The sequence below is a fragment of the Giraffa tippelskirchi genome, chromosome 10 (assembly GCF_054371585.1).
Source record: "Giraffa tippelskirchi isolate mGirTip1 chromosome 10, T2T-mGirTip1v1.2.pri, whole genome shotgun sequence".
Classification (NCBI taxonomy): Eukaryota; Metazoa; Chordata; class Mammalia; order Artiodactyla; family Giraffidae; genus Giraffa; species Giraffa tippelskirchi.
The window spans coordinates 20,186,533-20,210,111 of record NC_137284.1 but is presented as its reverse complement, the minus strand read 5'-3'; the positions used below and the strand labels follow the sequence as shown (position 1 = coordinate 20,210,111).

The window sequence follows — 23,579 nt, the reverse complement described above, 5'->3', positions numbered from 1 at the left end:
CACTCAGGGCTGGGCCCTGATTGTTGCAGAGGGTGGGAGGGGCTCAGAGACTTTCCGGTCTGTCTTGTGTACATGGGTGAAGTGAAGATGTGGTCCTCGGAAGGCAGATCTGATGAGGCCCTGGCAGGGATTTCAGTCATCATTTATCTATAGGGAGCCCACATCACTAAGAAAAGATGCCCAAATATGGAGTCATTGGTACTGAGGTCAAACCCTTGTTCATATCCACTAGTGTGGGCACATACAACCATGAGTATCAGCATCATTGACCTCCAGTGGGCGCTAAGGCCACTCACATGCAGACCGGCTTCCCCGGGGTGAATTGGAGGACTGAGTCCTTCCTCACTCACCCCCACTCCCTGCCCCCAGTCCTGACAGTGGCTTTATGGTAATGGTTGTAATTTTTGCTGTTATCATAATTATCCTTGGCACTACCTGTAGTCCCTCAGATGGGCTGAATGCCCTTAATACCAACAGTTGGGAGTCCAGAGCAATGGGCCCTGATCCCTCCTGACTCGAGGTTCTTCCCAGGCCTGGATAACACAGTGCCTGCCCCCCAAGGACCACCCCCCACCCCCACCCTGAGACACACATAGGCCAGGCCTGCGCATAGAGACCTCTGCCTTGGGCTCTGAAGAATGCCTGGATCTGGTGTCACAGGGCCAGTCAGAGACCCTGAGAAGGACCCCAGCTCCCCCTCCCCCAACACAGACCAGTAAGTACTCCTGTCCTCCCATCACCTTGGCATTGAATCCTTGCTGTTACTAGTGCTGTGCTGGGCACAGGGGAAAGAGGGTGAATTATAAAGGTAACGTGTGGGCTCTTGCCAGACTCTCTGAAAACGAGAACAAGAAACCAACACAAGAGTGGTCAGAGCTTTAACAGAGACAGCTTCAAGGAGGAGGCAGTATTCAAGCTTGATCTTGAAACCCGAGTGAGCAGGAGGAGAAATGGGAGGGGTGGGGGCTTCCAGGCAGAGGAAAGCCTGGTGAGTTCCCAGCATGGCCGCTGGCCAGAGCAGCTGGGTACGGGGACACCAGGCTGCACAGGGTCGATAAGTTCACCCGTGTGGTGGGCTTGTGCCTTGTGGGGCACAGAAGCAGGGACAGGAGAGTGACGTGGCCTCTGAAATGCGATGGGGTACAGCCATCACACCTCATTTAGATAGTGATCGACATGCTCCAAGTGTGGTCCGGACTGGCAGCATTGCATCCCCTGGGAGCTGCTTGGAGACACTGAATCTCAGGCCTCACTCGACCTCGGGATTCCCGTTCTGCTTTTTGACGAGATCCCGGATGAGTCATGTGCCCACTGCAGATGGGTCCCCGTCCCCTTCCCAGACTCCAGGGGGCAAGGGCACGTAGCGAGCACCGATCTTAGTCTAGAAAGACCCCCAATTAGTGGTGTGACAAAAAGCTTCTGGAAACCTAGACTCGAGTCCTCCCTCCTCCTGGTACTCATCTCAGCATTGGTTTCACGATAGAATCTAATCACTGGTTCGGCAAGAATTATGAGACAACCCATATCAGCACCCAGCTCCATGTCTGGCACAAAGCAGACGGTTCTCTATTTCCCATCAATGGGACCCATGTGCTCCATAGCCCTTCCCAAGACCCCAGGGTCATGCCCCACCCAGGCCCAGCCAGGAAGTGGGCTGCCTCCCACTGTCCATCACGGCGTCACTTGATGTATGGAGGCCCAGATGGTCCTTCAACCAACACATCTCTTTGAGGGGTGGGTCCCCTCACAGCCCGTGGCATTAGCACAATAATCTCTTCAACTGTCTGAAGGTGAAGAAGAAACCCCGAGCTGATGCCACCAAAGAACCAGCCAAACAAGGCCGCCCAGCCTCTCAGGATGACCGAGCAGACGGACATCAGCATCCTTGCCCTGTTCTTTCCTCTGCAGCCCTTCCTGCTCCGGGGCCCCAGGGTGTCTGTCTCCCACAACCACACCTCTCCCATTAGTGCCAGTCGCCCTCTCCACAGCCCTTGTTGGTGGCGGGGCAGGGAGGAGGGGGCCCCGCCTCCTTCAGGGTCGGGTAATTCTAATTAGATTTGCCTGCCTGGGGCAGCCGGCCGCTCCAGAGCACATCAGGGAGTCGGCATTTCATGTCAATAAATGTAACCAGACCCTTTCCACGGAGATTAGTGCCCAGCTCTGACTTTTGGGAGCACCCACCGAGGCCCCTCCCAGATCCACAGAAGAACGGAGGTGTGGGGGAGGCCCCTCCCTGGCCAGGTCTTCAGGGCCGCAGGAGACAGTGCCACAAGAGGGAGGGAGCCCGTCAGTGCCCTGACGCTTTATTTGTGTATGAGGACGTGTTAATGAAATGTACTGGTTCCTTCTGATGTGGAAGCTGCGTGTGTGTGTGTGTGTGTGTGTGTGTGTGTGTGTGTGTGTGTGTGTGTGGCGGGGGAAAGGGGAGGCAGAGCCTGTCTTTAATTGGATCATACCAGAGCATCATCTGGGCTAATCAGCAAGGCAACCAGGAGCTCGGGCTCAGATTAATGATTGCAGTCTAATCCAAGCAGATCCCATGATTAGATGCACATCGTGGGTAATTGTGTTTGTGGCCCGTGAGCGATGCAGAGCCTGGGTCTGTGGAGGCGAGGCCCCATGGAGTGGGGACCACAGATTTGGACCCAGCTCAAGAATCTCTCTCCCCAGGCCCACCTCACCCCTGGGGTTTTCGCCTCACAAGAAGTTAAAATTTAGCTTGGACCACACCTCCCTGTCTCCTCCTCCAGTGTGGGCTGTGGGCTGGATGGTGTTAGGTGGCTGGGAACCTGGGGCTTGGCTTGCCAGCAGCCACAGAGAAGGGCCAAGAGGGTGAGGTTAATCCGGCCTTCACTCTCCCTCCTCCCCTGCAGTCTCCTTGGTTCCCCTTTGAAGTGAGTGGGTTCCCATGGAAACCATGATGTCCTGGGGAGCAGAAGAGTGGCAGGAGCTGGGCCTGGCCAGGTGCAGTGGGGAGGAGGGCGGACTCCGCTAAGACCATTCTGCTAAGGCTGGGTTCCTGCCGCTTAGGCTGAAATCCTGTCTGAGGACCCGGGAAGAGGCCCACCAGGCACAGCAGAAGTTACCTGCTAGTGACAGGAAGTGCTGGTCTAGAGGTGGGAACAGTGAGAGAAGGGTGGGGGCAATTCCACCACGAAAAATGCCAGGGAACTGAGTTGCAAATCAGATGGGCAGGGTGAGGGGGCTGCAGGGCCCTGTATTTCTCCTTTGTGGCGTTACTCGCAACTGAATGGATTGTGTTAATATTAGTTCTGTTTCCACTGCTAGATCGTTACCTCCGTGAAGGCAGGGTCTATGTGTTTTCATCGATTTATCCCCAGCGCCTTGCACAGCACCTTAGAGCCTGCAGCCTGGACGAGTGTGTACTAAATCAGAGCTGGTTGAGTGGATTCTTTAAACAGGCGAGGAAGGACTGGACATATTTCAGGGTTCTAGGTTGGAATGCTGGCAAACTGGTCCTGGGGGTAGAGGGACTGGGAGAGCCCTCACTGTAACGTCCGTCAATCCCCATGGTGTGACTGCATCCACCATGGCCCTTTTCAAACTACGGTGTGATGCTGCATGACATAGCTGGGAAGAGAAGTGTACAGATGGCTCCCACCAGCCTCAAGTACGAACCCCACACAGGAGCCAAGTTACAGGTACCCAGTTTTACCAGCACCTTTATAACTGATTGTATGGGATGGGTTAGCCACAATTCTGCACTCCTTGGTCCTATCTGGTCCACTCCTCAATTTCAAATCTGAAATGGTCTCTCTTAACAAATTAATTCTTAGAACAAGACCTAGCATAGAATGGATGCTTTCTCTGTGTGTGTGTTAAGTCACTTCAATTGTGTCCAACTCTTTGCAATCATATGGACTTTAGCCCACCAGGCTCCTCTGTCCATGGGATTCTCCAGGCAAGAATACTGGAGTGGGTTGCCATTTCCTCCTCCTGGGGATCTGCCATACCCAGGGATTGAACCCGTATCTCTAATGTCTCCTACATTGGCAGGCAGGTTCTTTACCACTGGCGCCACCTGGGAAGTCCTGGAATGCCTTCTAAGTGTCTGCAATTGTGATCTTTCACCTGAATCCCAAAGCAGTGAATTTTCTCCTTCCCAGATTCTATCTAGCTCCATCCAGCTCTCAGCATCTGCTTGAGCAAAGCCCCGACTTTCCCACTTTCGCCAAGGAGATTCCAAACGTTTCCTGGTTTCTCCGTTAATGAGCTCCTTTGCTGCAGCTCCAGAAACCCGTCATCAAACCCGTCTTCTGCCTCCTCTTTAGTTTCTCAGCCGTCAGAGTCTTGGCCTCTCCACGTAGTGTTTGCCATCCTTCCCGTCGGTCTCATCTCTCTGTAAACCATGCTCAGAGCTTCTGCCCACATGGGACCTTACCCTAGACAGTTCATGCTGAAGTCCACTTCTAGTGCAGTGAAAGCAATACTCATTCCTAAAGGCTTGTTTGTAATCCATTTGTCCTGTCACATGCAGACTGGATCACTCTAGACTCCACTCTTGTTTAGGGAAAGATCAGAACAGGGCAGTGGGCAGGTCACTCCCTCGAGACTGTCCCTCGAAAGGTCACTGCAGTTCAGGCTCGGTCCTGATGGTCCTGTAGCTAGAGGGGCAAAGGTCATAGAACAACCATGCTGGGTGGCAGGACGAGCTCTAGAAATGGATGTAGTGGTAATTAATTTGGTCAGCTTGCGCAAGTTAGTCTCTCTGAGCCTTTCTCAACCGTATAAAAGGAAATAATCATAGCTAGACTAAAATGAGATGATGTTATATCTAAGACACAGAAAAGTGTTGGCTGCATGGGATGAAATGAAGGTGGGCTTTTTTTTTTTTTTTAATGGTGAAGCTACATCTTTTTTAACAAATTTTTGTTATTTATTTTTGGCTGTGCTGGGTCTTTGTTGCTGGGCATGGACTTTCTCTAGTAGCAGCGAGTGGGGGCTATAGTTGTGACACTTGGGCTTCTCATCATGGTGGTTCCTCCTGTTGCAGAGCATGGGCTCTAGGCACACAGGCTCAATAGTTGTGGCACACAGGCTTAGTTGCTCCTCGGCATGTGGGATCTTCCAGGACCAGGGATTGAACTTGTGTACCCTGCATTGGCAGGCAGACTCTTAACTGCTGGACCGCCAGGGAAGTCCCGAGATGGAGGTGTTTTAAACAGGGGGTCCCACTCTGTCCCCTTGGCCTTTTCAGTATGTGAGGCACCTTGCGTGTTTAGGGAGGTGAAATTCAGGCTTCAGAACAGGGCCCAGGGACCTCGATTGCCTGGGTTTCCATTCTGTCTCCACCACTGGCCTCTAAACCTTTCTGAGCCTTTCCTCGTGTGTAAAATGGGACTGAAAATAGTGCCCTCTCCTCATTAGGCTGGTCATGAGGATTAGGTAAGATAATACCATAAAGTGCTGGAGGAAGAATCTGGTACTTAGAGAGTGCACTGCAGGCATTAGCTGCTATTAGATGTTTGAGGAAATGAAGCAGGGGTTGGTAGGGCTAGAAGGTGACTGCTGAGAGGCAAGACAGCAAGAGGCAAGACAGGAAAGGGCTCCCAGTTGAGTGCTGTTCGCACTGCAATTTGGTTAAACATTTATTGAGCTCTGCCATGTGTAAGCATCGCGTCAAGTTCCAAGAGGGATTCTGAATTAGAATGGATCGGTCCAGGGAGTGGGAGGAAAATAGGCGTAGGAAGTAGCTAGAGTATAAACTTGGCACATGGTATGGGCTCAAAAAAGTATATGTGGAATTGACTGCAAGGCCCCTGGCCCATGGTGCAGTGTGGGAGTGTTGGACTGCTTTCCCAAGGGAGATGAAGCCCAAGGGAAATGGTAGCCAAGAGGCCTCTCCTGGGACCGGGACCATGATGGGATGAGAGGAGCCCCCTGGGGCTGGAGGCTGGGCAGGTGGGGCTGGCTGCCCTGTGACCATCCTCTTCAGCAGCTGCCTGGCCAGGACCCTGGGAACTGGCACTTCCCACTGAAGTGTCTTTGAGGGAACTCTTCCACCTTGTGACCAAAGGGTGTTTCATCTCCAGGGAGTTGACCCTGGGGCTTAACCCTGTGCCTTCCCTGGCAGAGGGCTGGGTCATTCCCTGAACGTGCTGGGCGAGGTGGCCTGAGGATGGAGGAGGGTAGAAGTTCATCCATTCCAAATGGAAGAGTCAGGACCAGATGCTTCCGGACGAGTTGCTGGGAGCAGATGTTCCAGGCAGGGTTTTATGGGCTGGGGCTCTAGCAGACACTCCTTGCTTTTGGAAGCAGTTGGATTCACTGGCATCCGAGAAAACATCTCAGCTGTTGACTACAGTCAGGGGAGTGATCCTGCCGGAGCAGTAAGCTGAAAGTCAAACCGTGCTCAGTTCTCCCCCAGGCGCCAGGCATCGCCTGCTCCCTGCCCTCCCTACCAGCATCTTGAAGGCCCCCGCCCTGAGCCCAGCCTCTGCACACACTGCTGGCAGGCACAGGGACGCCGGCTGCCTGGCCCCGGGAGCAGGTGTGTTCAGAGGCAGCAGCTCTGGCTGCTTCCACGGCTCACCACCTGGCCTAGGTAGAGCTGAGAAGTCCAGGTACTCCCCGAGACCAGGCACATGGATGAGAGATCCAGGAGCTCCAAATCCCAGTGACTTATTCTCACAAGGTTATGTTAGGATTAAAGGAGATAACTAATGCTCACAGCTGACAGTGCTTGGCACAGGCAAGGCTCCCAATGAATGGTGGCCACAGTTGTGAGTAGTGACAGTGGATCAGGCCCCCTTCCTAGCGGGAGGATGACAGTCATTGGGCCTCCTCCTGGTGCGAATTGGGTGGGATGGGAGCCAGCAAGCTGGGGCTTTGAGGGCTCATGTGGCCCATGGCTTCTCACCAGAGATGGACTAAGCTAGTGTAACCCTTCCTTTTTTTAAAAAAATTATTTGTTCATTTATTTTTGGCTGCTCTGGGTATAAGTTCCTGTGTGTGAGCTTTTCTCTAGTTTCGGTGATCAGGGGCTACTCTCTAGTTGTGGTGCAAAGGCTTCTCTTATTGCAGAGCACGGGTTCTAGGCATGCAGGCTTAATTGCTGTGCAGCATGTGGGATCTTCCTGGACCAGGGCTCGAACCCTTGTCCCCTGCACTGGCAGACAGTTTCTTAACTTCTGGATTGCCAGGGAAGTCCCTAGCCCTTCTTTTAACTAAGCCCCACTTTCTGATTTTCCCAAGCCACTGGACCATTTTATGGTCAAGTGAAAAGAACATAAGACTGAGACTTCAGACTAAGTTCTGACTCTGCCACTGAGCAACCCATTTAACCTCTTCAGATAAGCTTTCCTACTCCATAGAGTAGGCATCAAATGAGAAAATGAAAGATCTATAAAAATGTCAAAGCCTTCTTCAACACACAAAAGTATTACTATGGGAAAAGGTTCTTTGGGGAACTCATTTGATGAGGCACCCTTGTGCTGCAACAGTCCTAATGCTCAAAGGGTAAGTCTGGCAGTTCAGTTCTGTGACCCCAGAACACACAAGACTCAAGGACAGTAGAGAAAAAAGGGGAGGACGATGAAATGATTCTAATGATGGTTCAAAAATGGTACCTGGGAGAGGGGAGAAAGCACGAAGTTTAGGGTTTGGATACCCAGATTTAAATCTCAACTCAATCACTTATTAGTCTGATGATGTAATTATTTAACCACATGGCACCTCAGTTTGCGAATCAGTAAAGTGGGAATAATAAAAAAATTTTGGGTGTTTTGGTGCAATGAGCACATGAAATGTGACTTACCAATTGCCACTAAATGTGCATGGGTGTGTCACTACCAGTGACCAAAGCAAGGGATAGAGTTCCCCTTCCCACAGCATCTCTTTCCCCAGGCTTTCTCACTGAGGACTGGTTGAATCTCTGGGGACTTGGATAGAAGTTGCCTCTTAGTAGATGTCTAACTGTGGGAAAAATACTTCTATTTTTCTCCTCCTGAGTTACCTCCCCTTAAAATGAAGGGGCTGAACATGAAAAAGACAGGCGATAACAAGGATTAATAATAGTAAGGATTGGAGAAAAGGGAATCCTTGTGAACTGTTGTTGGGATTGTAAATTGGCATAGCCACTATAGAAAATAGTATGGAGGATCCTCAAAAAAATTAAAACTAGAATGACCATAAGATCCAGTAATCCCACTTTGGGGCTCCAAAGGAAATGAAAACACTAACTGGAGAAGATATCTGCACCCCCCCACCACCACATTCAGAGCAGCATTATTTATAATAGACAAGGCACAGAAACAACCAAAGTGTCCATTGATGGATGAGTGGGTAAAGCAGCTGTGGCATATATACACACAATGGGGTATTATTCAGTCATTTTAAAAAGAACAACAACAACAAGGAAATCCTGCCATTTGTGATAACAGGGAGGGACCTTGAAGGCATTATGCTAAATAAAATACATCACCAAGGAGGACAAATTCTGTGTGATCTCACTTATATGTGAAAACCAAAAAATAAATAAAAAATAGCTTAGAGCAAAAGAGATCAGATTAGTGGTTACCAGAGGCAGAAAGTAGAGGTGGGGGGAATCCTGGAGGGTAGTTGAAAGGCACAAACTTCCAAAGAAAAGGCACAGACTTCCATTTAAAAAATAAATAAGTATTAAGGAGGTAACATGGGACTTCCCAGGTGGTGCAGTGGTAAAGAATCCACCTGCCAATGCAGGAGACACAAGAGACGTGGGTTCAATCCCTGGGTCAGGAAAATCCTCTGGAGGAGGAAATGGCAGCCCACTCTAGTATTCTTGCCTGGGAAATCCCATGGACAGAGGAGCCTGGCAGGCTACAGTCCATGAGGTCGCAAAGAGTCCGACACGACTGAGCACACACACAGCAACTATAAGGGATGTAATGTACAACATGATGACTGTAGTTAACACTGCTGTATCACATACAGCAAAGTTAGGAGAGTAAATTCTAAGAGTTCTCATCACAAGGAGAAATGTTTTCCCTTTTCTCTTTTTATCTATCTGAGAAGATGTGTGTGAGCTGAACCTATTGTGATGATCATTTCACAATCTATGTAAATCAAACCATCATGCTGTACAGCTTAAGTTTATACAGTGATACAGCCGGTTATTTCTCAATAAAACTGGGGGGTGGGGGGTGGCTGCCGGGAATGAAGGGACTGTGATATAAGATCCTAACAGGTTTCAAGTTTTAGGTTCTTTGTATTCTTGCCCTTGTAGACTAGCCTTAACAATCAATTTGTGGAGATTTCACATTTCTTTTCTTTTTTTTTTTAATGTGTCAGGAGGGAGGAGTGTGTGTGTGTGTAAAGGGATGGAGACAAAGCAGACTCTGGCCTGCCCCGGGCCCCACCCTCGCCAGGGACGGACCTGTCCGCCCACCTGCGGGGAGGAGAGCTGGTTGGAGCCCAGGAACCCAGCAGATGCAGTTCCAATTTAGCAACACGAAGAAGTCCTCTCCAAGGCAACCCAGGCGAACACACCGCCCACTGGGCAGGACTAAAAATACACCCGCATGGTTTCCACGTCACACCTGAAGTAAAAATACATCCAACCGGGAGCTGCTGGCTTGGTCTCCCCCACCCCACTCTGCTCTCTCCATCTGGTCCTTCGAGGGGAAGAGAGGGGAGCAGAGGAGGCCGGCTGGCTAAGCTCTTCCTTCACACTGGCTCCTCTGCCTCCGGGACCCTGGCAGCACCCCCTCACCCCCACCCCCACCCCCCGGCAGAGCCCAGAGGAGGCGGATGGATCCCTTTGTAGCAGCTAGAAACTTCCAGATGGCCGTAGCTGGTCTGGGTACCTCACAGGAATGAGTGGATTCTGAGCCCAAAGAGCACTTTGGGCTTGTGTCTCAGAACCCCCACTTGCTGCCGGTGGTCACTTCATTCATTCATTCGTCCCTATACATTGATTCATCAAAGATTTATCCACCTTCTGCTGTGTGCCAGGCAGTGTGCTTGACCCTGGGGGAATTCAGAGAGAAGACTAGATTGTGAATCAGAGGAGCTCCCCATGGAGTGAGGAAGACGGCGGAGCACAAACAACTATAGTCAGCAGAGTTTAACAATCATCCTAAGGGAAAGAAAAATAAATGCTTACCGGCAGTGTTTTTTGGTTTAAAAAGAGGGTTTCGAGTTCTGATGAGTTATACTTTGCCTCTCCTCCTCCTCTTTCTCTGCCTCTATTTGAATTGACACGTGGGCTTGTTTCCCTGCCAAATGAGTCAGTAGAGATGGAATTATACATTTATTGGAGCGGATAGCATCGACGTTGCCCTGAATTAAAAAAAAAGGTGCCCCCACGCCATTCCAGGGAAGTGGAACAAGCGTTAATTGACAGCTTCCTAAGTGCCAGCCACTCTGCACTATCCTTCCTTTTCTCCTTTTCTCCTTGCGATAACGTCTGTGGTAGGTGGTATCATCCCCCTCCCATAAAAGGGGAAACTGAGGCTCAGAGACAGTCACCTGCCCCAGAGTCATACAGTTAATTATCCGTCTCCAGAGACTGTGCTGGTTTCAGACAACCCAGCCCACTGAATTTGTGAGGTCAAAGTAGAACCCCCACCCCCAAGCACATCTTGGTGGTGACTCAGAGGAGGCAATGACTTCTTTTGCATGAGACCAGTCGGGGAGCCTTGTACTAGGGCTGGCACTCTGAGCTAGGCTATTAGGAGAGACCTAGGCACAGGCATTTCAGGTGGAAGGAACAGCAGGGGCACGAACAGCCTGGTTTGCCTGAGCTGGTGAAGGGCGTGATACAGGTACAGGGGGCCGGGGCCACCTGCTATCTGTCCAGCCACCACGGATTCCTCTGAGTCTGTCAATTAATGCTGAAAAGAAACCTCAGGCCACGCTGTGAAGCGCCTCATCTGATGATGCGGACCCTATTTCATCAACATCCAGGAGCAATCTCTTTATACTTCTCAGAATGACTGCTGATTATGGACCTTCTGGCTGTGAAAGGGAAAGGGGTGGGGCCCAGGAAAGGGGCGGGGCCACCTGGCAAAGTGGCTCCAGGCTGTTGACTGATTCTGTGGTCCCAGCGACCTCTGACATGGGGCACTAGAATAAAAGGTCACAACGCCAGCCCCTGGATAGAGTTTCCAGGGTGGTGGGCCTTCGGCAACTTGAGACCCCCACTGTGTGCAAGACTAGGTTGGGTGGCTGGTGAGCTGGTCATGTCACTCCTTGCCCTTCTTCACCCCACCTCTCTGGCCAATGACTCATGTCCTCTGCAGAGGTCTGACCCTGACCAGGCTCTAGTCCCACTGCCTCATCACTATAAGGTTCCACGTTTTGGGACTCCCCCAGCTGTCCAGTAGCTAAGGCTCTGAGCTCCCAATGCAGAGGGTCAAGGTTCAATCCCTGGTTGGGGAATTAGATCCCATGTGCCATAACTAAAGATCCCGCATGCTGCAACGAAGACCCAGTGCAGCCAAATAAGTAAATAAATATTAAAAAAATAATAATACAAATAAAAACCTCCACCTGGAAATTTTCCTCTCCCGCTCTACATTGCCTCCTCTGGGACGGTCCATTCTTAGGAAGTGCCTGGGGGCTCTGACATCCCACCCCATCCCCATCAGAGGCTACTAGCCGAGGCTCAGGGAGGGGTGAGCACTGACGCTGGGCTGTGAAGGGAGCTGCAGGACAGGCCTGGTGGCTCCAAGGTCAGTGACAGGGAGTGGACAGCCAGGCAGGCTGCCACACACATGGCTGGACCCATAATTGAGGTCTGCAATTCTGGCCAAGGTCACAAGGGGAGGGATGGCTGAGAGGCTCAGAAGTGACGGAGTGGCATGACTGTGAATCACAAGGTTTATCACCCAGAAAGGGAGCTCTATGCTAATGTCTGCTCCTGCATGTGACCATCATCTCTCCTCCCCCAGCCTATGGGGCTCTGTTTCTCTCTACCTATCTGTTCTCTGTCTCCTGTGCTCTTTGCACTGTAGCCTCTCTGAAGCGCTATTCAAAACACCTTTTTAAACTGAAGCATAGTTGACTTATAATGTTGTGTTAGTTTCAGGTGTACAGCATAATGATTAAGTTTTATATATATATTCTTTTTCAGATTCTTTTCTCTTATAGGTTATTACAGAATATTGAGTATAGTTCCCTATGCTGTCCTGTAGGTCCTTGTTGGTTATCTATTGAAGCTCTATATTTTTGCATTCTTTCTTTTTCCTAGCTCTGCTTCTCTGTTTATGGTCCTCTGAGTAGAAAGAAATGTTAAAAAAAAAAAAACTTTTTAACATCCAGGTTGTCCAAGGAGGAAGGAAGGGAAGCAGAAAAAGGTCTATTTGTCTTTCCTTGAGTCCTTTAGCAAACAGCAATGAACTTCAGCCTTAGAAGGGAATTTTCAGTTAGATGTGAGTGTAAAAATTACCAAGGAGGTTGGGGTCTCCATCCCAAAAGGTCTTTGAAAATGTTAGGGAGACCTATCGAGCCATCTACGTTATGAACATCTGTCTTGAGACAGGAAGGAATAAAATGCAAGGTGTGGAATCACAGCTGCCCAAGGATGCGCTTAGAAGCTTCATCAGAAATGTGTGTCCGGTGCAGGGGATGGAGGGGGGAGGACCTGGATTACTTTGCTCTCAAGAAAATCTGGAGGGGGGTCTCGGCCTCTCTGCTGCTGGAGGGAGGGTCACATTCAACTCTGCAAAGGACTCAGCCAAGATCCTGCCCAGTTTATGGCAGGTGGGGTATCCCCCAGGGGCAACTCCACACATCCTGGCCCCAAACTGGGCATTCTAGGCTGCCAAATTTGGGCAATGTAGAAAAAACAAGAAGGCAGAAATGTCAGAAGTAATTAAACCAAATGATGGCTTAAACCCCTGTAGAAATCAACACATCCGGTTTAATCACCTTCTTAAGCTAGCACAAGACTGCGGGTCTGTGGAGAGGGGTTCTTTATTTCTTTGGATCGTTAACAAGAAGTGCGTATCTTGAGCTTGCTTTTGGTTCAGACCCTCCTAGGGAGAGGTCTGATGTGGGTGGAGGTGGGGTGGGGGGTGGGGGTGAGGACTCAGAAAAGAGAAAAGAAATAATAAAATCTTATTTAAGATCATCTCTCGTCCCCCATGCCCAGCTCTGTCGGCACTCGGGGTGTCCCGCCCTCCCGGCACCCAGGCAGAGGCACAGTGCTGAATGTGCTAAATCAGGCCATTAGAGAAATTCATTTCTCTTTATTAGTCTGTGTCAAATCCTTTTTATTAGTGGCTGGAAACGACCTCTCTTCTGCAGTAAAATGTCATGCCGGTTCACTCCTTTTATTTGTTCTGCACCGACGAGGCTCACACTCTCCCTGAATTAGTGCAGTGAGATTTATTTCCTCCAAATTTTGAACGGCTTAAGAGAGATTGGGGTGGAGGGGGCGGCCAGGCGGGAGGCAGTGCGGGGAGAAGAGTGGAGAGGGATCGGGGAGGGAGAAGGTGAGCTCTTCTGGAGGTCAGGTGTCCTCGGCTCTTTGGAAAGAAAACCTGATGGCCATCTTGCACATCCCGATCGTCAGCATATGGGCACTGGGCACCAAGTCTCCACGTTTCTGTTTCCGGCCTCTCAAGGGTACTGATCCACAGTGGGCGAGATCTGGACAGTGGGAAGTGGACTCCTTAAAACTCATTTTCTAGTTGGAGAGGGTGAAGCTCAGGGAATGTCAAGAATGGCAGCATCACTATCCCACCCATAACTGGAAATCCCCCTTCCCCATCCCATGCCTGGCCATTCGTGTCCTGTGTGGCTAACGTGTCCAGCTCCCATGGTCCCTGCCCTAGCCACTGTGTCCTCCATGCCAGGGCCAAAATAGGGCTACTGGAAAGGACTCTTTGAGGGTGGCTTCTAGCCTCTTCCCTAGCTTTATGGGGTGACATTGGAGGGTAACTTAGAGATAGAAGTCAACGCTTAGGCAGGTGTAGGATGGGCCACTGGGGAAGAGGCTGTGGAGTGGGCTGGGGACAGCCTTCAAGATGCCCATAGCATCAACGCAGCCATGAACAAACAGCTGAGTCATTGGGAAACTGAGTTTGCTGCTCGGGGCTGACCCAGAGTGTCTCAGCAGCCCCCACATTTGGGGTTAGCAGGTAGCCGTCTGTGTGATGGAAAGATCCAGATGGATAAGCAGAGGAGCCACAGGCAGCCCCACCAACCCCGCCCGGGGGTCATGTGAGAAGCTTTGGGTTAGCACAGGTGTCATCCGAGCTCCTAGGCTCAGGGATCCTGGCATCAGAGTGGGTGTTCCACCCAGAGGTGGGAGAGTGGGATATGAAGGGAGGATTTGGGAACTGGAAGTGCAGCTCAGGCCAGGAGGGGCTGGGGAGAGGGGCCATGGCAGCCACCAGGAAGCCACTCTGGGCTCCTCGGGTGCTTGCTTCCCTTGCAGGACCAGGATGGAAAGCAGGTTTTCTTCTACTGAGACTTTACAGAAGTCATAGAAAACACTTCCGGTTATGCCTTCCTCTGTCTGTCTCTCTCTCTCTCTCTTTCTCTCTCTCCTTCTCCCTCTCTCTCTCTCTCTCACACACACACACACCCCACAGCAGGGAGATCTGACCCCTCCTGCTAAGAGGTTTATAAGATGGAGCAGTGCTAGAGCTCTGCCTTGAAGGTGCACGCTGTCCCCCAGTGGAGGGGACAGTGCCTCCACCCCAGTTCCTGAAAGCCCGCTTCACTGCGAGCCCTGTGATCTGCAAGTTCACCTCTTGGACTTCATCTCCCTCTATTCGCTTACCTTACTCCAGCCACACACGCCTGGACTTTGTTCCAGACACGCGCAACACTCATTTCTATCCCAAGTGCTTTGGTCCTCTCTTGCTTGGAACTCCCCTCCCTCAGACCTTTGCCTGAGTGCCTCTTCACTGAGGCTTCACTCAAATGCCACCTCCTCAGAGAGGCCCTCCCTGACCACTCCCCTCTTCAAAGTGGCCAGGACTGCAGCCGAGGAGCCCGCCTCCTGCCGCCACCCCAGCCCCAAGGCTGGTGGCTGGGAGATGTAGCCACCAGCAGCTCCCTCTTCCCTGCCCCACATGCCACACTCACTGTGTACACAGAACGCACGATGCTCGCACACACACTGCATACAAATAACATGTAGCGTGCACACAAACACACACACACTGCATATAATACAGGGCACATGCACAGTGTATTCACAGCACACAATCCCTGCACCCCAGCTCCGTGCACACAACCCATATGTGCATAGTCCCACAGAGACATAACACCATGTGTGCACACAAATAAAAACACCCAGGACAGTCCACTGACATGCCACTCACACTTGCTGTCATTGACAGCCTCCATTCAACCCAGGTGCACATGCATACACGGACACCCACACCCACATACACACACACACACACACACACACACACAGACCATCCCCTCTCCTTCCAGCAGCTTGCCCACCCTCCTTCCAACCCGTGAGAAAGGAATGTGCAGTGACCAGTGGCTGCCGTGGGGATGGGGGGGCGGGCTGCACCCCGCCACCTGGCACGATGCTGCAGATTATTAGTTCCTGGTAATTTAGTGCCCTTGTACAGAGTCGATTTGTGCCTTTCATTCCTAATTGATCTAGTGGCTGTTTAAATGGCAGCAGGCATCTGTTGAGAGTAGGAAGGTTCATAAGGCGCAATAATTCATAACACCGTCTGGAATTTGCCTTTCATGTCCCTCAGCTAAACCACTGCAGGGCTCTGCTTAAATCACAGCCGTGGAGGCTTTCTTTGGTATTCCACTCAGGGCCAGGAGAATCTTGCATTAAACTGGGATCAGGTTAGATTAGACTATAATATGCTGTGGTATTAGTGGCTGCAAATGAAGACTTAGACTGGAGTTTAACCCCTTCACCTGGTTTTCTCTTTGTCTTCAGCGGCTGGCTGAGCAAACCCATTGTCTTCCCACCAGCTTCCTGAGGGGGCTGAATAGATATCCTAGCAATTTGGGGGCTGCAGATAGGCTAGCCTCAGATATTGACCCTTTTTCTCTCCATGCTATCACCCAGCCTGCAGCCTTGGAGCCCAGCTGTTTATGCATCAGCTCCCAAACCAAGGGTCAGGGTGGCAGTGTCCAGGTGCAGCTCTGCCAAGCCAGGCAGCTTGTCGGAGACAGGAGTTCACCTCCCCTCCTGGCCCCCTGCCCCTGAGCTTGGGTAGAATGACCAGCAGGTATAGGTTTGGGTGTGGTTGGGTCTCAGCACTTTCTGCCTTCCTGTCCAGAATTATTAGAATCCCAGGATGGGACGGGCGCATAGGGGTTCCCCATCTGCCTACAAACACTCTGTAGGCTGGCTGTTCATTCCTTCTTGGCATGGTTAATCACAATGTTCCTGCAGGAAGAAGCATGGTGGGTTTTCCTCTTCAAGATTTCTTGTGCTTTCCAATATGGTAGCCACTAGTCAATTGTTGCTATTTAAATTAAGATTAGTTAAAATTAGACAGAATTAAAAATTCAAGGTCCTAGGCAAAACAGCCATTTTTTTAAACTTTTTGTTTTATATTTGAGTATTATAGCCAATGTAACAAGTTGTGATAGTTTCAAGTGGTCAGCAAAGGGACTCAGCCATCCATATACATGTATCCATTCTCCCCCAAACTCCCCTCCCATTCAGACTGCCACATAACATTGAGCAGAGTTCCCAGTGTTCTACATTAGGTCCTTGTTGGTTATCCATTTTCAGTACAGCAGTGTGTACACGTCCATCCCAAACTCCTCAACTATCCTTCCTCCCATTCTGCACCCCCGGCAGTCAGAAGTTCATTCTCTGTGAGTCTGTTTGTGCTTTGTAAGTCAGTTTATTCATATCATCACAGCAGCCATATTTTACATGTCTGCTGGCGTTGGTTAGTTAGTGGAGATTGTAGAACATTTTCATCATTGCAGGAAACTCTGCTGGGCCGTGCTGGCTACAGCAGCCTCGTTGGCAGGAGCCTGGGGACCAGGCCCGACACATGCTTTCTCCTCTCCCAGCAAACAGATTTTCATCAAAAAGAAAGGAACCAGATTTTGTGGTCCCAGGGGACTTCAGTGAGAAGCCAGAAAGGGATGTGAATATGCTTTTGGGAACCACAGTGGGGGGAATGGGGCTCCAGAGTCCAGTGTCAACACCCACGTAAACACACGCACAGGTGCTGGGTGTGAAGACAGAGCTGTTCACTCAGGCTGCAGAGAAATGAGAATGAGATGCCCTTACATGTGCAAATGACGCCTCACACATAACATACATATATATTCAACAAATGTTTGTTCGGATCACGTACCAGTGCTAGACTCGGGGCAGAGAGTGAAGAATATGATGGGCTTGCTTCCTGCCCTCACGTAGCTGACAGTCTAGTGAGGAAGGCAGGTGGTAAGGCAAACAAGCCAGGTCTGCGTAGGTTGCAGGGTGGGACAGTCAGGGCAGCTTCCCAGAGGTGGTAATGTGGAAGCCAAGACCCAGACAGTGGCCAGGTCACCACTTCAGCTTACATCCATCCATCACAGAACCACCCATGTCACCAGACATGCGCACGCTCACATACTCTTCATTCATCAGTTCATTGTCAGTCACCGAATATGTATTAAGTGCCTGCTGTGAGCGTCAGGGCAAGATCCTAAGGATACAATGATCATGGAGACAGGGGCAGTCTTGGGGAAAAACAGTGGCCAAGTAATGATGTGCATTATTATTTAATTGCAGTTATGCTAAGTGGGTGTTGATGGAAATGTGTAGGGAGGTGTCACATGTAAGTGGGGTGTCTGACCTAAACTGAGTCAGCCAGCAGAGGCAGGACAGGTGGGGACATCTGCCCACCACGTGTGACGAGTAGCCAGGTCCACACCACACACACACATCTTCCTCCCCACCCCTCCCTCCACCCCCTCACCACTCCCATCCCCACCCCCCCCCCCCCGTCGACACTTGCAAACACACAGGTGCTGCCCTCGGCTGACTCTACACAGCCAAGTGTGAATCTGTGACCAACAACGAATGTTTACGTCCAGGACTTTTCTGGACACTTCCTATATTTCCTTCCCGGGTTGACCTGGAGCCCAAAATGGACACCTACCTCTTTGAAGGGTTATACCCAGCATCCCTCATCAAATATCCACACAATTTATCTAGACAAAGAGGACAGTTAGGCTCCCAGTAGGGGAGGAACAGAAGCCACTGAGACCCCTGGAATGAAGAGGTTGGATCCTCCGTGCCAGGGTATGAAATGTTGCTGTTCCAGCAGACCGTGGAGACTGGGGCCTTCCTCCAGGAGTGGGACCCTGGGAGAAGAGGTAATGGGAAGGTGGGATGGGCCCCTGAAGGATTCTGAGCCCTGATGGCAGCAGGTCCCTGAGTGCGCATGTGTGAGCTCTTGCTGTCCCCGCAGGCATCCTCTTTTCCCGCTCCTGACGCTGCTGTTTGAGAAATGTGAACAGGCCACCCAGGGCTCTGAGTGCATCACGTCTGCCAGCTTCGATGTGGATATCGAGAACTTTGTCCACCAGCAGGAGCAGGAACACAAACCCTTCTTCAGCGATGACCCGGAACTGGACAATCTGGTAAAGATCCTCCAACCCCCACCCTGGCTAGGGTCGTCCCGCCCTCTGATCCCCTCCAAATGCCCCCAAAGCAATCCTTTCATTTATTCACTATCAAAGAAATGTGCCTTCCCGCTGTGGGCAGGCCTTGGTGTTCCAGCAGCTGAGAACCTTTAACCAAGAGTTGTAGACACTGGTGATGCTGCCAAAGCTCTCCCTTCCTCCTCCCCCGCAGCACCAGCGTCACCTCCCACCCTCTTGCAGTGCAGACGGGAGGAGGGTAGGGCCATGGCATCCAGAATGTTCTGAGGGCTGGAGTCCTGGCATGTTGGGAAATCTGTCTTGGGCTGCCCAGAGAGGAGTTGATGGCTGTGTGCTACATTGTGAAGGAGGAGGGTGACATGCATATTCAAGCACATCAGTGGATAGGAAGACTGGAAGCAACAGATGAGAAGACCAGCTTCTCTGCTGAGAAGACCAGCAGGTGTTCTGCCCATTTAGGACACAGTAGATCAGGCTCCCAAGCCTAACGTCATCCAGATCATCACTACAGCTTTAAAAAGTACATGCTCCTGGGCCCCTCCACCTGGAAACCAGGATTCAATAAGTTTGTGGGACTTGCACATGTACATTTTTTAAAGGTTTCCCAGACAACTGCAATCTTCAATAAGGCTTGGGAGCCACTAGATTAGATGATACTCTAACTCTTCATCTAGCCCTGGGAATCCTGCTGAGAAAAGAGCTGTGGAGAGACTGCTCTGTTTGTTCATCGTGACAACAGTTATCCTGGGATTATTAACCATGATTCTTGATTTTGCTGTGGGTGGATTATCCAGATCGTGCACGGTGAATTTGGAAACTCTGAAAATATGTCTCCCACAAGTTGATTGATTATAGCGCTGACCTCCATCCGGTATTTAGTTAGTACCTACTCCCCAAAGGGAAACAGATTTAGAAAAGCAAATGTGGCTCCAGGAAGGAAGAAGAAACACACACACACACACACACATACACATACACTCAGTGCATCTGCAGAGCAGACTTAAGTGACTTGGGTATTATTCTGTGTTGTGAATGACCCACCCCACTGCTTCTCTCAGGAGTTGAATATGATACTTTATGGAGTCCAGGAGAGCTACCAGGAGAGCCCCGCTCCTTGGCCTGGAAATCTATGAAGTGTTACGGTGCATTATGATTCAGGACAGAGGATACGCGCTTGGCCGAGGTCAGGAGCGTTAGTGCAGGTTTCTGGGAGCCCCAGATGCAGCTCTGCTCGACCCCTGGCTGTGACTGAGCTAACATCCTTCCCGGTAACACAGTCCCCTCTCTGCCTGGGAGAGCCGTCCCCATGCAGGTTCTCCATTGGTTGGATAGTTAGTGCAGACAGACTTGCCCCTGCCCTGCTGTTCATCTGATCAGAATCTCAGAACCGCAGTTGTGCCTCAGGTCTTTAGAAGCTACCCCTCCAGCAGTCATGGGGCCAGGAAGTGAGGCAGCTGTTTGTGTGGGAGCTGGAATGAACACTCCCTTCACTCGACCCCCAAAAGAAGCTGAGGCCTCAATTGGCGGGAAATACCTAAAATAGGCTGAGTAATATGAAAGAATGTAACTCTTCTTCAGAAGTAGGAGTCCTGGCAAAACAAACCTCTCAAACTTGCCCACTGCCGCCTGCCAGGTGAGCTCTGGAAGACACCTCCTCCTCCCAGCCCCAGGACAGCCTCTTATTCTATTGAGTTGGCCAGAAAGTTCATTTGGATTTTTCCATAAGATGTAGCGGGAAAACTTGAACAAACTTTTTGGCCAACCCAAGAGTACAGCCTGGAAATACCAAAAAGTGACCATCTCCATGCTCTCCCCTGGCCCACACTACCTGGGTCTCTCAGGGGTCTGTTCACTCAAAGACTCAGATTTCTTCATCTAATCCAGCAAAACATGGTAGTGTTCACAATGTGCCATGCCTGATCTGAGGGTGGGGTTGCTGTAGGAGCTGCCCCAGTGGCCCCAGACCCCTGGTGCTCCCTGGGCTTCTATCCCAAGTGATGGCCTGGGAGTGGTCCCCTGGTGGAGCAGGCTTTGCACAGCCCACCCCCTAACGGGGACCCGGAGGAGTTTACCCTGGGGGAGTTGGCCACAGTCAATAACTGATGGATGGATCGATTATTTAAATGGAAGTGGTTTAAGGAGCCAAGGATTGAGGCCAAGCTCACCCTCTGGGTGACTTTGACGACAGCTCCTTTGAAGCTCGGTTTCCCCATCTGTAGAGCCAGTACACCTGTCTCCTGTGACTGTCATAAAAAATTAACACCATGACTACTGGAACCAAATGGCCTTTGGAAATGCGTGGCATCCAAAAGGTTAAGGTCAAATGCAGTATCACTAAGGCCAGGCATTCCAGCCGCCTCAGCTCACCTCCAGGCCATCAGAGAGATGATGTGGCCGAGAGCCTGAAACTTTCTGGGGGTTGGGGGTGAGGGTGGGGTGCTGGGATCAGGCAGTGCCCTTTGCCATCCCACGTGTGGTCCTGTGTCGGGAGGAGGGAGGTGAGGAGGCCGACCACAGGAGCCATCATTAGAACAAGAGTCGTGCAGCCGGCACTGCCGAGATGCACATAATTAGAAATTAGAAAAAGGTCAGATCACGTCATTATCAGCTCAATCAGCTGCCGAGTGCCACAGCCAGTTAATTTGGCATCTGTATTTTTTACAACCCCGCACACGTAGCCCAGCGGACTGTAACTCTTTATCCGGACAGATATACTGCGCAGCGGAGCAGGGACATAAAATGAGACCCCAAGCAAATGAGCTGAGATAATTGAGAGATTTATTTTTTATATATATGTGTGTCAGGGCGGCTTTCCTTTGCCCTTGAATGTTGACTTTCACAGATGGGCTTGTAACGAGGACACTGGGATCCCCCTGAACTGTCCCACCCTGGATCCTGGAGCGGAGCTCAGATCCTGCCTCCTCCCCAGCCCCACCAGGCCTACCACCCCCCAGGACTCGGGTCCTCCCCCCTCCTGCTGGTCCCTCTCCTCCCATCCAAGCACATCGCTGTGTCCACCTCCCTAGCTCTCACGGTCTCCCAGACAGGTTCCCATGGGAACCACGGCTGACGAAGCCCTCCCAGAGCTGCTCAGAGACCAGAGAGGTTCCCAGAGAGTGGGTTTCTGAGTGAATCTCCCTTCCCAGTTAGCCAGCTGCCAGAATAGAAACTTAGAATCATGAAACACTGGGGGAAAACCCCAAGCATAGAGAGCAGCGTGTCCATTTTACAGATGGGGACTCTGGAGTCCGGAGAAAGGCAGTGACTTGTCAGCACCCAGGTCTGCTGACTCCTTCTCCTCCATCATCTACCTCTCTGCTTCACCGGGGGCAGCAGAGCCCTCATTTATAAATAACCGTCTCACAAAAAATAACCCTGATAAGAAAGGTGAAGAGGAGTGCAAGTCTGAATAATAAAAACATATGACATTAATTATAAAAAAATAAAATAAAAAAATAAATAAGCGTCTCTCCCCCTGGTACACACACTCCCTGACCCTCTCCACCTCCCCATTTCAGTACCATGGGGGTGGCTTTCCCCTGGTCAGCTCCCCCAGGGACCACCTGCCTGGCTGCAGTCCCCACACACACAAACCCCATTGCTCACCAGCCCTCTGTCACCTGGCCCATTGATCCCCTATTTGGGCCCAGCAGCCTCTGACTGGCAGTTGGTACAGTTTGTAAAATTTGCAAGTTTCCCAAACCCCTTTGAAAGGCAAAAGCTTTTTGTTTTATAAAATCTGATTTATGGGCCCCCAGTGCAGGGCCGAGGTTTTATATATTATGCAAGATTTCAAACCGAGGCTGTAAAACGTACGGTTTCAGTTTCATGCATGGAATTTTTTTATGTGTAAATTTTTTAACATTTATGGGGCACGTTTTAATGAGACTCTGGTGGGGCTCACGGGACAGATTAGAGCTGCCTGATCGCAAAGCCAGCTCTAACATGGGGGCCCCCAGGCCCCTGGGCCCTCTCTGAAGGGGGGTGGGGTGCAAAGGCCAGAGGTTGTGAATATGGAGACACGTGAAGGAGGCAGGCTGGAGCCGTGGGTCCACAGGGATCCCAGGCAGCACCCCTTCAGAGAGTCATTCCCTCCTGCCGTCTATCCAGATCCTCTTCACCTCAACGGGAGCAGAAAATCCCACAAGACCCCAGAACAGGGAAAGGAAATAATAATCAAAGCCAGTAATAAATAACATTTATAGCATACTTACTGGGTGCCAGGTGCCATCGTCCTAAACACTACACCTGTATTATCTTATTTAATCCTCTTTTCAGACCCACAAGGCACAGATTATTACTATCCCTATTTTAAGATGAGGGGGCTTAAAGATGAGAGGAGCCTGGTGGCTCAGATGGTAAAGAATCTGCCCTCAACACAGGAGAATCAAGTTCAGTCCCTGGGTCAGAAAGATTCTCTGGAGAAGGAAATGGCTACCCACTTCAGTATTCTTGCCTGGAGAATTCCATGGACAGGGGAGCCTGGCGGGCTGCAGTCCATGGGGTCGCAAATAGTTGGGCAGGACTGAGCGACTTTCACTAAGATGAGGATCTTGCGACATGAGGTGAAATCATAGCTCAAGACCACACAGTTCGTACGTGAGTCAAACACAGGAATGGAGCTGTGGCCCACGCTCAGCAATTATGCAGCCTTAGTCTCCGTCTTTTCTTAGTACTTCCTCTGCACTCATCTTTAGTTCTTTTCTGGCCAAATCTCATTCCATCCTCAGTATGATGCTGAGGGAGTTGCTGTTGTTATCCCATTTTACAGATGAGAAAAAGGAAGTGCAGAGATCATGTGAATCCTGCAGAGCATCCCAGAAGGTGGAGGGCCCCAGATTCAGCCTCCAAAATCCACGATTTCCTAGCACCCAGCTCTGCTATTTAATTCTCGAGATAGCCCTGGGAGGGGTTATCATTATACCCATTTTACAGAAGGGAGAATCCACGACTGAGAACCCTGTAGTCACTAAGTTACAGAACTGGGATTTGTCTAGCTCCTGAAGCCCACCCCTTTTCCCTGA

General features: G+C 50.8%; 1 protein-coding gene across 12 annotated transcripts in view; it reads left to right on the top strand.

The window, feature by feature from the left end:
* Window positions 1–23,579, top strand: part of PKNOX2 (PBX/knotted 1 homeobox 2) — a 288,631-nt gene that overhangs the window by 219,326 nt on the left and 45,726 nt on the right. For all 12 annotated transcript variants that reach the window (XM_081535113.1, XM_081535115.1, XM_081535120.1 and 9 more), the window contains one exon: window positions 18,363–18,534. In XM_081535113.1, the coding sequence (XP_081391239.1) occupies window positions 18,363–18,534 (172 nt within the window). The remainder of the gene's footprint in view (window positions 1–18,362; window positions 18,535–23,579) is intronic.